At 41.5% G+C, this 14,035-nt stretch overlaps 1 protein-coding gene and 1 long non-coding RNA gene across 2 annotated transcripts in view; one reads left to right on the forward strand and one right to left on the reverse strand.

Moving 5' to 3' along the window:
* Positions 1-308: 308 nt before the first annotated feature.
* On the reverse strand, positions 309-2,350 carry LOC136441542 (uncharacterized). The gene is made up of 2 exons (XR_010756904.1): positions 1,644-2,350; positions 309-995 (listed from the first exon to the last, which is right to left on the reverse strand). It is a non-coding gene; the product is annotated as an uncharacterized lncRNA (long non-coding RNA).
* A 10,065-nt stretch (positions 2,351-12,415) lies between these two features.
* LOC136441525 (cell surface hyaluronidase-like) overlaps positions 12,416-14,035 on the forward strand; it is a 30,193-nt gene continuing 28,573 nt past the window's right edge. Inside the window, exon 1 of the mRNA XM_066437860.1 lies at positions 12,416-12,519. Within this exon, the coding sequence (XP_066293957.1) occupies positions 12,453-12,519 (67 nt within the window). The 5' untranslated portion in view covers positions 12,416-12,452. The remainder of the gene's footprint in view (positions 12,520-14,035) is intronic.

The following is a 14,035-nucleotide window of genomic DNA, read 5'->3' on the forward strand; positions in this document are numbered from 1 at the left end:
TGTCACAAACTGAAAGTGACCAAAGCGTACATGTATATTGAAACACAAAGTGGTGAATTTTTGAATAAGAATAAGTATAATAAGAATAGGTAAGAAAGGAACTTGAGGAGAAACCCTTGCCATCTGACAAAGGATGAATATTGAACAATCTACAAAATGTACAATCTGCATGTGATTTTTTTTTCCGTCAATTAGGACATACAGACCATGCTTGTCCGTACAGTAAAAATACATGAGAACCTCTACACAACATCCCACTACATGTATTAGTACATAATTAGATCAAGTTCAGAGAACACACACAGAGATCACACCTTTATCATTTACTCATGATTCATTCAATATCACTGGTCGGAATAAGTATGATACAGGCAACAAAGGACATTCTAGGCTACACCATCATGCTCATATTTTCTAAACAATGACATCATCTGCATAGATACAACTAGATTGAAGAATCATAGCTTCTTATAAAGAGACTGAGTGTTGTGAAACATTACATGAAATGGATCAATTTTCATTTACATGTACTAGCTATTCATTCAATTCATTTACCCTGAGGAATCCAACACTTACAAAATATTCTACAATCATTTGCAAATACAAAAATTTTGTTCACATCAAACTTAATTATCTACAATATTATAAAGCACCAGGTATATCAGGTACGCATATTAAATAAGAACACATACTTCGATGTGCTTACAGATACTTGTATCCAGCAGGGATGAAAATCAACATGTTTTCATTGCTTCAGAAAGCACTAAACTGTCAATGTGTGTTGTTTCAAATACATTATAATTTATATACATATCCTTGGTTCAACCGTTGGTTGAAAGACTTTGACACATGCATGTGCATATGCATGACATTCATCCTTGTGTAGACAGCATGATGCATCAACAGCTACATTGTATGGTCATAGCACTCATAGGTGCTGTGTATATGCAGCAAGGGCTGGGAAAATCCCTACAGTGCCGATCCTCTGGAGCATACTATTAGTAAGAAACAAGGAAAATGCGTTCAAATGGACATAACAACAATTCCCAGTGGCAACAAGGTAAGTTATTCAAAATGTCTAAAAAACTATGAATAATACGTGGTAAATTTACACGCTATGCATATTTTTACAAACCTGAGAAAAACATGCCAGCCAGCAAGGACAAGTAATTTTAATCTTCGTCTGGAATCTGGATAGATATTCCTTTCAAACTAATGCACGATCATACAAATTTATACTCGCTAAGGTCTCTTAACAAACAGAATAAGAAACACAAATTTATTTTTGTGGCTTCCTGGGTTCGTATCAGACTACAAAAATCGTGTCCGAACTTGCACATGGTTGCGCCGGCCGTTCGCCCCCCTCCCCATTCCCCTCACTGACTACGGAGCAAAACTATCGCAAGTTTGTACATTTTAACAATTCATATCAACGAAAATTGAACCACATATCATATCATTGATCGTCTCAAGTTGTTACAACGTAAAGTGAAGAGTTCCTCGATAGCTAGCTCGGCACGCAATATTTTGCGTAGTTTTGTAATCTTCCAAACGATACGGCTGCATTACGATTTACATTCTATAAAGTACCGATTAAACATGCAACTCCAAAATTATTACAACGTGAAAAAGTCAACACAAACCTGGTATATCCTGGGGACACGTAGCTGATCAGAAAACGCGTACAAGACGGTGAAAACAAGGACGTAAACAGCGATCACCGATACTTGGTGGCTTCTCTGGCGATGAGCGTCGACTTACGTCATTTCCGACTTACGTCATTTCCGTTTGGAGTTTGAAATCGACCAGTTTGAAATCGACCAGTTTGAAATCGACCACTTTGAAATCGACCAGTTTGAAATCGGCGTAACTGGAAAGCACCACTATCAAAATGGGGGGTAAATCGGAAACGATAGACCATTTTGAAAGCACCACTTTGCAAACCGGTGGGTTTCCTGGATTGGGGAATAAACTTATACACGGTACAAAATGAAAATGGTGTATGTTTTTTTTTCGTCTCATATTCTCATTTTGGTTATTTTTAAGATGCATATTGTTTTAAAAGATATGACCCATAAGAAAAACCATGTCCTATTTTCAAAACATATGTGGATTTAATTTGCCCCCTTTTTAAAAACATGTCCCATTTTCAAAACATATGTGGATTTAATTTGCCCCCTTTTTAAAAACATGTGCCATTTTCAAAACATATGTGGATTTAATTTGCCCCCTTTAAAAAAACGGCCCTATTTTCAAAACATATGTGGATTTAATTTGCCCCCTTATAAAAAAAACATGTCCCTTTTTAAAAACATATATACGATTTTTGTGACAGTGTTTCTGCTTCGTACGTCTTTACTTTTACAGAATTTGGCGACAGGCATAGACCATCTTGCACTGCGTACAAGAACGGTGACAGGAGCGATCTGATTTGATTTTTCGGAAGACTTCGGTAGCTGGATTCACCAGCTTACCGGTCAATCTTTGAACTGAATCGTTACGTTCTCGGCTGCTTTCTAAATTTTGCAGTCTCCTCAGGCGACAGCCGTTTTGGGGGGCTTTTTTTTGGACACCTATTGCTATAATGTCTTCTAAGTCAAAGCCCTTAAGTAATATTGTGGTGCATTTTTGTGAAACATGAAAGGGGTTGTGGAAAATGAAAAAAGCATCGATGGTGCCCGTACTTTGGCTCATATCAAATCGCCAAGTCAAGGCTGGCGACAGCAATTTGTACATTTAAATGAGAACGAGCGGGTAGTGATTGTTATGATCCTCAGACAACAGCCCATCCTGCAAGGACGACAACAAGATTTAATAGTGTAGCCAACACTTGGTTTGGCCATAAAAACAAGAACCTAGAAAACAAGAAACAACGCACCAATCGTTTAATCAAAATCCTACAGAATTGTTAGCTCTTCAGTGATTGAAAGAATAATTGATAAAGGCAAAGGATCAACCAAATGGTTACCAAACCCCTATGGCTACGCACCGCGTTCTTCGATTCTGATAATGGTCCTCTAAGTTATCCTAACAAATGTACAAAGGTCCTTGGTCTCATTTAGAAATGTGAAGAAAGAAATGTCAATTAAAAAATGTATGAATCATCGGGATGGTGTATCCGATTCCTGTATGGATATCTGTTTTATTAGATATTTTATGAGTTGTTTTGTGAGCAGCCCCGAAAACAGAGATTGAACGTTATATCTCAATGAATCCAAACTCTATTAGCTGCTATTCTGGCAGATTAGCCTACATACCGGGTAACTTTCATGGTTGCTGTCAGGAAACTGCTTCATGGCTCTTCTGATCTTCGCCTGCCACACTATGAAGTTCACCACGTACACAGACAGACGAACAGCTAGTACCCCCACCAGGGTCCACATGACCAGTGTTGTGCCGGTGTTCAGGAATTATCGGTCCCCCAGGAAAATCGGTCCCCAATCCATGGTGGGCGTGGCCTAAAAAGTACGAAGGCCCACAGGGCCAAAGCATAGATATCATCCACAAACACTGTCTTTGAATTGAATACTTACTGCCAAATGTATGAATTGTAAGAAGGTGGGACGGACATTGTCCACAAACACAAATATGAACGTTTCATCAACAAAAAGTATCAGTTTTTGGCCATTGCAGGGACACATTTGCCCGGGGTAGCCAGGATTTCCGGTCCCCTCATAGGAAAGTCAACAACTCTTCTCCTAGTAGTGATGCATTTGGAAAAATACTTTATTTTTAAATTACTTTAACTTGAGTTGATGCTCTTAACACAAAAATATAAACGTTTCAAGGGCAACAGTCTCTGCATTTGTCCATTGAGGGAATTCAGGGGAAGGGGACTCATTTTCCCGGGGTAGATCTAGGCGGGATTTTCGGTCCCCTCATAGAAAAGTCAACAACGCTTCTTCTGATGAACGTGGAAGCTTCTTTGTCAACTTGAAGGCGCTTATCTGAAGATTTAACACAACTATAAAGGTTTCAAAGCGAAAAGTTTCAGAACTTGGCCATTGAGGGGATTTCAGGGTAAGGGGACACATTTTCCCGGGGTAGATCTAGCCGGGATTTTCGGTCCCCTCATAGCAAAGTCAACAACGCTTCTTATGATGGACTTGGAAATTGTTTGTCAACTTAAAGGACGCTTCTCTGACGACTTAGCACAACCATAAACGTTTCAAAAGCAAAAAAATCTCAGGATTTGGCCATTGAGGGATTTCAGGGGAAGGGGACACATTTTCCCGGGGTAGATCTAGCCGGGATTTTCGGTCCCCTCATAGGAAAGTCAACAACGCTTCTTATGATGGACATGGAAATTGTTTTTCAACTTGAAGACGCTTCCCCGAAGACTTAACACAACTATAAACGTTTCAAAAGCAAAATGTCTTAGGATTTGGCCATTGAGGGGACTTCAAGGGAAGGGGACACATTTTCCCGGGGTACCCGGGATTTTCGGTCCCCTCATAGTCAAAGTCAACAACGCTTCTCCTGATCCATTTGGAATCCTGTTTTTATACTCAAAGACGCTTCTCTGAACAACTATAAAGGTTTCAAAGCAAAAAGTTTCAGAACTTGGCCATTGAGGGGATTTCAGGGGAAATAAACTATAAACGTTTCAAAAGCAAAAGTCTCAATATTTGTCAATTAAGGGGGAGGGGGACACATTTTCCCGGGGTAGCCGGGATTCTCGGTCCCCTCATATGAAAGTCAGCAACGCCTCTTATGATACATTTGGAAACCTGTTTTTATACTTAAAGACGCTTCTCTGAAGACTTAACACAACTATAAAGGTTTCAAAGCAAAAATTCCAAGATTTGTCATTTAATGGGGAGGGGGACACATTTTCCCGGGGTAGCCGGGATTTTCGGTCCCCTCATAGGAAAGTGAAAAAACCGTTTCTTCTGATGTACTTGGAAATTGTTTGTCAACTTGAAGGCGCTTCTCTGAAGACTTAACACAACTATAAACGTTTCAAAAGTAAAAAAAAAGTCTCAGGATTTGGCCATTGAGGGGATTTTAAGGGGAGGGGGACACATTTTCCCGGGATTTTCGATCCCCTCATAACAAATCGCGAAGATGCTTGAAGACGCTTCCCTGAAGACTTGACAAAACTATAAATTTTTTGCTTTAGAAACGTTTATAGATGTATCAAGTCTTCAGAGAAGCGTCATCAAGTTGAAAACAGGTTTCCAAGTGAATGAGAAGAGACGTTGTTGACTTTCTTATGAGGGGACCGAAAATCCCGGCTTAACCCCAGCCCGGAAAAATGTGTCCCCTTTACCTAAAATCCCCTCAATGGCCAAATGCTGAGACTTTTTGCTTTCGAAACGTTTATAGTTGTGTTAGGTCTTCAGAGAAGCGCCTTCAAGTTGAAAAACAGGTTTTCAAGTGCATCATAAGAGACGTTGTTGACTTTCCTATGAGGGGACCGAAAATCCCGGCTTTACCTCGGCCCGGGAAAATATGTCCCCTTTACCTGAAATCCCCTCAATGGCCAAATGCTGAGACTTTTTGCCTTTGAAACGTTTATAGTTGTGTCAGGTCTTCAGAGAAGCTTCTTCAAGTTGCAAAACAGGTTTCCAATTGCATCAGAAGAGACGTTGTTGACTTTCCTACTTGGGGACCGAAAATCCCGGCTATCCCGGCCCGGGAAAATGTGTCCCCTTTACCTAAAATCTCCTCAATGGCCAAATGCTGAGACTTTTTGTTTCCAAACGTTTATAGTTGTGTCATATCTTCATAGAAGCGTCTTCGAGTTGAAAAACAAGCGCCCAGGTTCAAGAGAAGACAAAATGTTGACTTTCAAATGAGGGGACCGAAAATCCCGGCTACCCTGGCCCGGGAAAATGTGTCCCCTTTACCTGAAATCTCCTCAATGGCAAAATGCTGAGACTTTTTGCTTTTGAAATGTTTATAGTCGTGTCAGGTCTTCAGAGAAGCTCCTTCAAGTTAAAAAAAACAGGTTACCAAGTGCATCAGAAGAGACGTTGTTGACTTTACTATGAGGGGACCGAAAATGCCGGCTTAACCCTGGCCCGGGAAAATGTGTCCCCTTTACATAAAATCCCCTCAATGGCCAAATGCTGAGACTTTTTGTTTTTGAAACGTTTATAGTTGTGTCATATCTTCATAGAAGCGTCTCCAAGTTGAAAAACAATTAAGCGCCCGGGTTCAAGAGAAGACAAAATGTTGACTTTCCTATGAGGGGACCGAAAATCCCGGCTTAACCTCGGCCCGGGAAAATGTGTCCCCTTTACCTGAATTCTCCTCAAAGGCCAAATGCTGAGACTTTTTGCTTTTGAAATGTTTATAGTTGTGTCAGGTCTTCAGAGAAGCGCCTTCAAGTTGAAAAACAGGTTTCCAAGTGCATCAGAAGAGACGTTGTTGACTTTCCTATGAGGAGACCGAAAATCCCGGCTTAACCCCAGCCCGGGAAAATGTGTCCCCTTTACCTAAAACCTACATAAAACCCCCTCAATGGCCAAAGGCTGAGAGTTTTTGCCTTTAAAACGTTAATAGTTGTGTTAGGTCTTCAGAGAAGCGTCTTCAAGTTGACAAACAGGTTTCCAATTGCATCAGAAGAGACGTTGTTGACTTTCCTATGATCTAGGGGACTGAAAATCCCGGCTTAACCCCAACACGGGAAAATGTGTCCCCTTTACCTGAAATCTCCTCAATGGCCAAATGCTGAGACTTTTTGTCTTTAAAACGTTTATAGTTGTGTTAGGTCTTCAGAGAAGCGCCTTCAAGTTGAAAAACAGGTTTTCAAGTGCATCAGAAGAGACGTTGTTGACTTTCCTATGAGGGGACCGAAAATCCCGGCGTAACCCCGGCCCGGGAAAATGTGTCCCCTTTACCTGAAATCCCCTCAATGGCCAAATGCTGAGACTTTTTGTTTTTGAAACGTTTATAGTTGTGTCATATCTTCATAGAAGCGCCTCCAAGTTGAAAAACAAGCGCCCGGGTTCAAGAGAAGACAAAATGTTGACTTTCAAATGAGGGGACCGAAAATCCCGGCTACCCTGGCCCGGGAAAATGTGTCCCCTTTACCTGAAATCTCCTCAAAAGCCAAATGCTGAGACTTTTTGCTTTTGAAATGTTTATAGTTGTGTCAGGTCTTCAGAGAAGGTCCTTCAAGTTAAAAAAACAGGTTTCCAAGTGCATCAGAAGAGACGTTGTTGACTTTCCTACTTGGGGACCGAAAATCCCGGCTTAACCCCAGCCCGGGAAAATGTGTCCCCTTTACCTGAAATCCCCTCAATTGCCAAATACTGAGACTTTCTGTATCTGAAACGTTTATAGTTGTGTTAGGTCTTCAGAGAAGCGTCTTCAAGTTGAAATAGAGGTTTCCAAATACATCAGAAGAGACGTTGTCGACTTTCAAATGAGGGGACCGAAAATCCCGGCTATCCCGGGAAAATGTGTCCCCTTCAGATGAAATCCCACAATGGCCAAAACCCTTTGAAACGTTTATATCAATTTTCATAGATTCGTCTTTAAGTTGAAAATTAGGGTCCGAAGTAGACCAGAGGAAGATTGTCTCAACTTTCCTATGAGGGGACATTATTTGTCGACAATGTCGACAGTGTAGAATTGTTATGTTACAGCCTATGTTGTTGTGGGCCTTCGTACTTTTAGGCCACGCCCACCAGTCTCAAACATGGACCAATGGCAGGAGGGGGACCGATTTTCCCGGGGGGACCGATAATTCCTGAACACCTGCAACACCGGCGGGTAGTCCGGCAGACAGGAGGCGGCGGAAGTCATGGACATCGCTCTGATCATCCTCTGATGACGCAACCATTTCTATAGAGCGGGAAATCTTGAACAAAAAATGCCACAATTTAGAGCATTTTGAAGCAATGAACTATCCTATGATGTTCGAAGATCTCATGTCATCACGAAATATTTTTCCCTATAAACTTTAGAATGTAGTTCATCGATTATAAGGATTTTATTGACATTGGTCATTTCCTGTTATTTCCTGTTATTCCACATGATGTAAAATATAACTGTGAAAACACAAATAAACAGACCCAGAACAATTCCTCCCCGTTAATTAGTAGCCTCTTCCTCTCCCATGACGTAGAATTTAACGTCCTCATCATCATGTCGGGCGGGTTCTCATCATGTCTAATAAATGACCTATATGTCATGTCTAATAAATGACTTAATTCTAATACCTCTGAACTGTACATCCTTTTATTGTTGCAAGTCTGAGACCTTTTGCACTCACGTCCTGTCACGCTGTGGTGAGACGCGCCTATGCATACAGTCTCCGGTTACACCATCTAACCATTTGCCACGATTATACAATACAGCAAACAGACAGACTGTTACTGCTATAGCCCAAAGTGTCTGTAAATTCTTCATGCTTCCGCTATCCTTGGCCTTCCCCCCTTTTGACTAATATCTCTTTTCTTTCACCGTGTTCCTCATAAACCACGACCATCTGACTAGACTTGGCAACTCTCTCACATACTTAATTCCTATGTCAATACAACATGTCCCTGTCCATTTATGACATTACGTGCCCCACTCATACACAGATGTCATCCACAGATGCTACCTAATTCCTGCCACCCTGCAGAAATGACTTTAAGCCCGAGTCAGAGGGAACAATCTTGAACACGAAGGAACAAACAAACAAACAAACAAACAAACAACAAACAAACAAACAATTTTTGGTCAAACGCCAACTAGTATTGAAAAACTGGGAACTAGTGTCCGGATGAAGACAATGTGTTTGAGGTAATCAATCACTCTCCACCCTTTTTTCTGAGCTATGATAGTACAAACAACTTAAAGGCATAGACAACCCCAGGAGGTGCTATTTGTAAATGACCACATCTTTATCAACAAAAAATGAACAGAAAAAATGAACCATTCATGATCCAGGAATCAAGTATTGACCCTTCATGCAGACTGATGGGCTGTGATGCATGATGGGAATCAATCCTTAAAGCGGCCAGAATCTTACCCAGGACAAGTCGTAGATGGAGTGCTCCTACTGTGAGCTGCCCAGCAGTTTGAGGGGTGGATTGACCCATAACCAAATAAATTCGTAAAAGGGTTGATCGCCTGCCAGCCTAGAACATCCTCGTCCACCAGGACCTTTCCGCTCTACGTTACATCGCTCGCGGAAAAGGCCCTGGTAACACGGGGTGGCATCCATGGTTATTGCAGGTCGACGAGACTTGCTCATGAATAATTAATGAGCTAACCCTTATTTGGCACAAATGGCAGTTGTACCTCATGAATAGTTAATGAGCTAGCCCTTATTTGGCACAAACGGCAGTTGTAGCTCATGAATAATTAATGAGCTAGCCGTAACACGTAACCTGATTGGTTGATAGCTTCCCAGCGTTCTTTGCGCGTTTGCTTCCGATGAGTGGAAGCAAATGGGTTTTAACCCCTCTGATTGGCTGAAGCTGTTTTGGAGGCTCGACCTGCAATAACCATGGATGCCACCCCGTGTTACCAGGGCCTTTTCCGCGAGCGATGTAACGTAGAGCGGAAAGGTCCTGGTGGACGAGGATGGCCTAGAACAATAGCAGGGACAGATTACCATAATAACTGCCAGAGAATTCAATTTCTTTCTGTACTGGTTTTCCTAGGAACATTATCAAACCATGCAGAATGACTCCGATATCTATTGAAAAGTCACATAATCCAAGGAAGTTTCAGATAAGATCCCTTGGATAATCAAGACTATCTACAACTTTCAGTTTTGGGGAAGTCAACCTTGTTCTAATTTTTGAACTTTCAAATCAACCCTGTCAACATTGTGTCAGAGTATCTAAATGGATCCAAATTTGCAATGTCTTCCCCACATTAGCCTTCAGTTGTGTGTCTAGAAATATGACTTTCGTTGATTTTTGCGTCTACTTGTTGCAGTAACCAGCAATTAGACTGGGCTCTGTAGAACCGTACATGTAACTGCTAGCCAATGCCTTAAATCGCAAGCCAGTGTTGTCATTACTTTATTTCTTCAGGCTAACTGTCCTTCAAGCTAACTTCTTTATGTGTAGCCATACATCAATTTCTTATCTGTTGTCTCTAGATTTCAAACATGACTTGAAGATCAGAGTAACTTGTACATGGTAAACTGTCTCCACTGATGTGCAATGGCTGATCGCGAATTAGCTTGCTTCGCCCGGCTGTAAATAATCTGAAGGGTACTCGAGGGGCTATCAGAATATTGATGCTGTATAATGCACTGCTGCCTATGTAATATAGGATATAGCGTACATGTATTTCAACTCGCAATGTAGCACATATTTGTCACATATGTTTACAAATAGTCCATCCGAATTTCTAAGAAATGCTGACAAGCCCCATGAGATACAAGATATGACAGAAACACAGTGTGAAGTGCTGACCCATCTTGAAAACTGTGACATGATTAATTGACCTGTCAAAGACATCTGGTAACGATTCTAGGTTAGATAACAAATCAGCAGTCCAGAACAGATGAATAAGGATACACACTAGGCAAGGCAGGACAGTTGGGCGACAGGAATAGAGAGGAGAGGATGTAAGCGTGGAATAAAGATCGTTCCTCAGCCACGGCAGGTCTTGTGTGTCTGTGCTCATTTCATCACAAAGTCTCTACACCTAGTTCAAGTTCAAGGTCAAGTTGCCAATACAATTACGAACTTCGATTCAGAAACATGTTATCAGCCTAACCAGGGCATTCTCCTCTGGGGTTGTGCATGGCTTTAAACCATAAGCACGCAGGTATGAAAAATTCGATGCTCAGAGACGAAAAATATGATGAGCTCCCATCATGCAACCTGCGCGCGAGGGGTTATATAAATTTACCTAATATTTGACCTGCTTCCAAATGTTCACCTTTTGGCGCCGACTTGAATATCAAACACTTTCCCATGGCTGTTGACAGATTAAGGATGGGGTGAACACTGGTCAACACATCTTGTTTTGTTGTTAGTTCATTCATTTCAGTCGTGTAGCTTATCGTAGATAACGTATATATACTTTCAGGTTATGTAACAATTACCTGTAACCCTCCTACAAACAGCCAAGCGCTTGCAGAAGATCGCAGTGGTCCTATGACCGAACTCGCACAAGACAATCATGCTATCAAGGCATATATATATATAAACAAACCAGCATTGCAGTTACTATAAGTAGAGAATAGCAGAGATCTGAAACAGTACCTTTTCGCCGTTGGTTAAATTGTTGTACACAGTAGAGTACTTCGATGTCTGCCGACGCTGAGAATCCCTTGTCTTTATCTCACGGTACAAATGTCAGGCTATTGTCACAACAAGAGGGTAAAATACACGGCAGAAGGCCCCGTGGGATCGGATGGGTATCCTCGTCTGAGATACACGATACTGTTGGACGTTTTGTGTACATTTTTCCATGTCTATTTGTTTGTTTTAGTTTTGCTGCCATCTCATAGTAAAATCTTCTCAGATGTAATCACTGTCTTTTGCGCCTCAATTTTTTTTTTATTACGCTTAGTCCATTTCCATTTCAATACGCGCTTATTACTGCGCTGCCTGAAAAATAGTTTTTGGAATTATGATAAATGGATAACTGACGATATTGTAAATGAATATTTATTGCAAATGAATACATTGTAAATCGGTTAACGAAATAATTAATAATTCATTAATGAATTAATTGATAAGTTATCATGAATAAGTAAATTGTAAATCGGTGAGTGATGAATTGATGATTTACAAATTGATATTGTAAAAATACAAGTTTAAAAATACTCCTTATTGGCTGGGCCAAGTCATTCCACGATTGGTCGAGATGGTTCAGCTGACGTCCAATAATCAAAATAGCGGTGCCCATCAGCCAATGATAAGATAGGACAGGAGTCCATATTGATTACGTAATGTATAAACGTTTACCTAAGTATCGAGTACCAATGCAGGCGGTCTGGGGGATTTTCATGATCGATCAATTCTTCAAAAACGCAATTTCTCGCATTTTGAAAGGCAAATCATCCGGTTTAGATTGTTTGTCGGTAAGCTCAACCAAGAACGTTTGTATTCCAATGACTTTTTGTACAAAAAGAAAGCATTGGACATTTTACACGTTTATTGTGCATGTGTTTGTGTATTTTGTATAAATATTTTGCTGTTTTCTGTGTTTAATGCATCGACCTTCTCTGGCTTAATTAATCATCTCTGGATGTCTAGCGTGAATTCTTTTACCAATGGAGGACTGAATAAATCCTCTGTCGTACGGCCTGTAAAAGGATACGGGACCCTATATATTTTGCCTACATTTATATATACGTATGGCTGGAAATGTGGGATGTAAAGATACGGTATCAACAGTGTATGTGGACACAGCAAATACGCTGGCCCCACCGGCGCTTCCGTAGGGACCACGCCTCTTCCTTATATTGATAATGTATATTCATGTGATATGCTTATTTAACTCTAAGTCTGAGAAACGTGTAGTACACTTGGCTTAAGATGTCAAGCTGCGCGTTTGCAGTCGGATTTTTGGGTCTTCTGACTGCGGTTCTATCGCTGATTCAAGGTAAGGATCTGAATTCTTGCTTACTTTCTTGATTTAACATTCTTTATTTGTGTGCAAAGAACCGTAGTTTTTACACAAAACATGTGGCATCGTGTGGTGTAATGGTTATAGCGTTTGGCCCAAAGTCGAATGAGATGCCCCGTTGTTGTGCCATTGGGAAAAGTTGGTAGTCCTTCGTATTGGAAGACGACTGTGAGTGTACTCATCCCGGGGAGGTGAGGTGTGAGGGGCGGAATGGGATGTGTGTGATGATGACGGCCCGGCCCACCAACTCACTGGCAACCACGGCGCCTCTGTTTGTCTGCTAAGCTTCGGGTCGTCGCCTGTCGCCGGCGGGAGATAGAAATGGTCTTTATCGGCTTCGCCTCAAACTTCCGCTACTACTGGATATCTTTGCAAAAGTCCAATCCCTGTCTATCTCTTTACGATTTTTGTCCGTCAGGAAAAACTGACGCTGGCTAGAGCCCTGGACTGTGACCTCATGTGGAGAAGGAAAGTTGAGAAAAAAACCACAAACTTTCACAGAATTCTCCTCAGTTTACTCGGTTGTAAATGAGCACCTAGCTTCAAGCGGCGACGTCCCTCGGATAGAATGTTAAATGGAAGTCCATTCTTTGAGAAGAGCCACACCTCCATCACGTTTAAGAACCAACCACACCTATCGAAAAGAGTAAGGGGCATTCCCCGTGTGCGTGGCTCATAACAGTTACTGTTCAACAACTAGTCCTATGGCCACACCTATGGCAAGTCAGTTCATCAGAAGCTGGCGGCTGCTACCACAGACCCTTCCGACTTAGCCCCGACAACTATCAGCTCTTCACAATTCAGCTCATGGCTACAAAAAGATAGTTATTGGACCACCCTATGATACAGTTACCATAATCCTTGATGCAATATATTCTGAAACTCGAGAAAAACCTCTCGGAGTGGCAATAAGAAACGCTTGTTAACAATTTATTTTGTTGTGATGTTGACATAAAATATTTGTGATCCGCATTGTAAGAGTAAAGTGCCACACATTTTCAAATGGTGTTCTGACTCCTTTTGGTGTAGTTTCAGTAATTAAGATGGTAGGAGCGACATGGTTATACATGTTTCGCGCAAGCTTAAGATTATCATCATCATCATCATATCGGGCAGCTTGCCCGGACTAGGGTTGCTCTTTCCCTCCAGGCAACACGGTCCGCCATTAGTTGGTCTAGATGTTCAGACCTCACTCCTACATCCCCAGCAAGTTGGTCTATGTAGGTCCTTCGGGGTCGCCCGACACAGGAATGCCCATGAGTTGGAGCCCAGAGTAGGAGTTCGCTTACAAGCTCTTCTTTGTTTCTGTAGCTATGTCCTGCAAACCGTACCCTTCTCTCTCGTATGGTTGATGATACGGATGGTAGTGTTCCATACAGTTCCGCAGATTATCAGTTGTCCCCAAAAGTGGTTAAACAAATGAGTGGGAATCAAACCAGCTGTGCCGCGACTTGTAGATATGTTTTCTTGCTCATAAATTGATATTGCCTTC

The sequence above is a fragment of the Branchiostoma lanceolatum genome, chromosome 9, assembly GCF_035083965.1.
Source record: "Branchiostoma lanceolatum isolate klBraLanc5 chromosome 9, klBraLanc5.hap2, whole genome shotgun sequence".
In the NCBI taxonomy this organism is placed as follows: domain Eukaryota; kingdom Metazoa; phylum Chordata; class Leptocardii; order Amphioxiformes; family Branchiostomatidae; genus Branchiostoma; species Branchiostoma lanceolatum.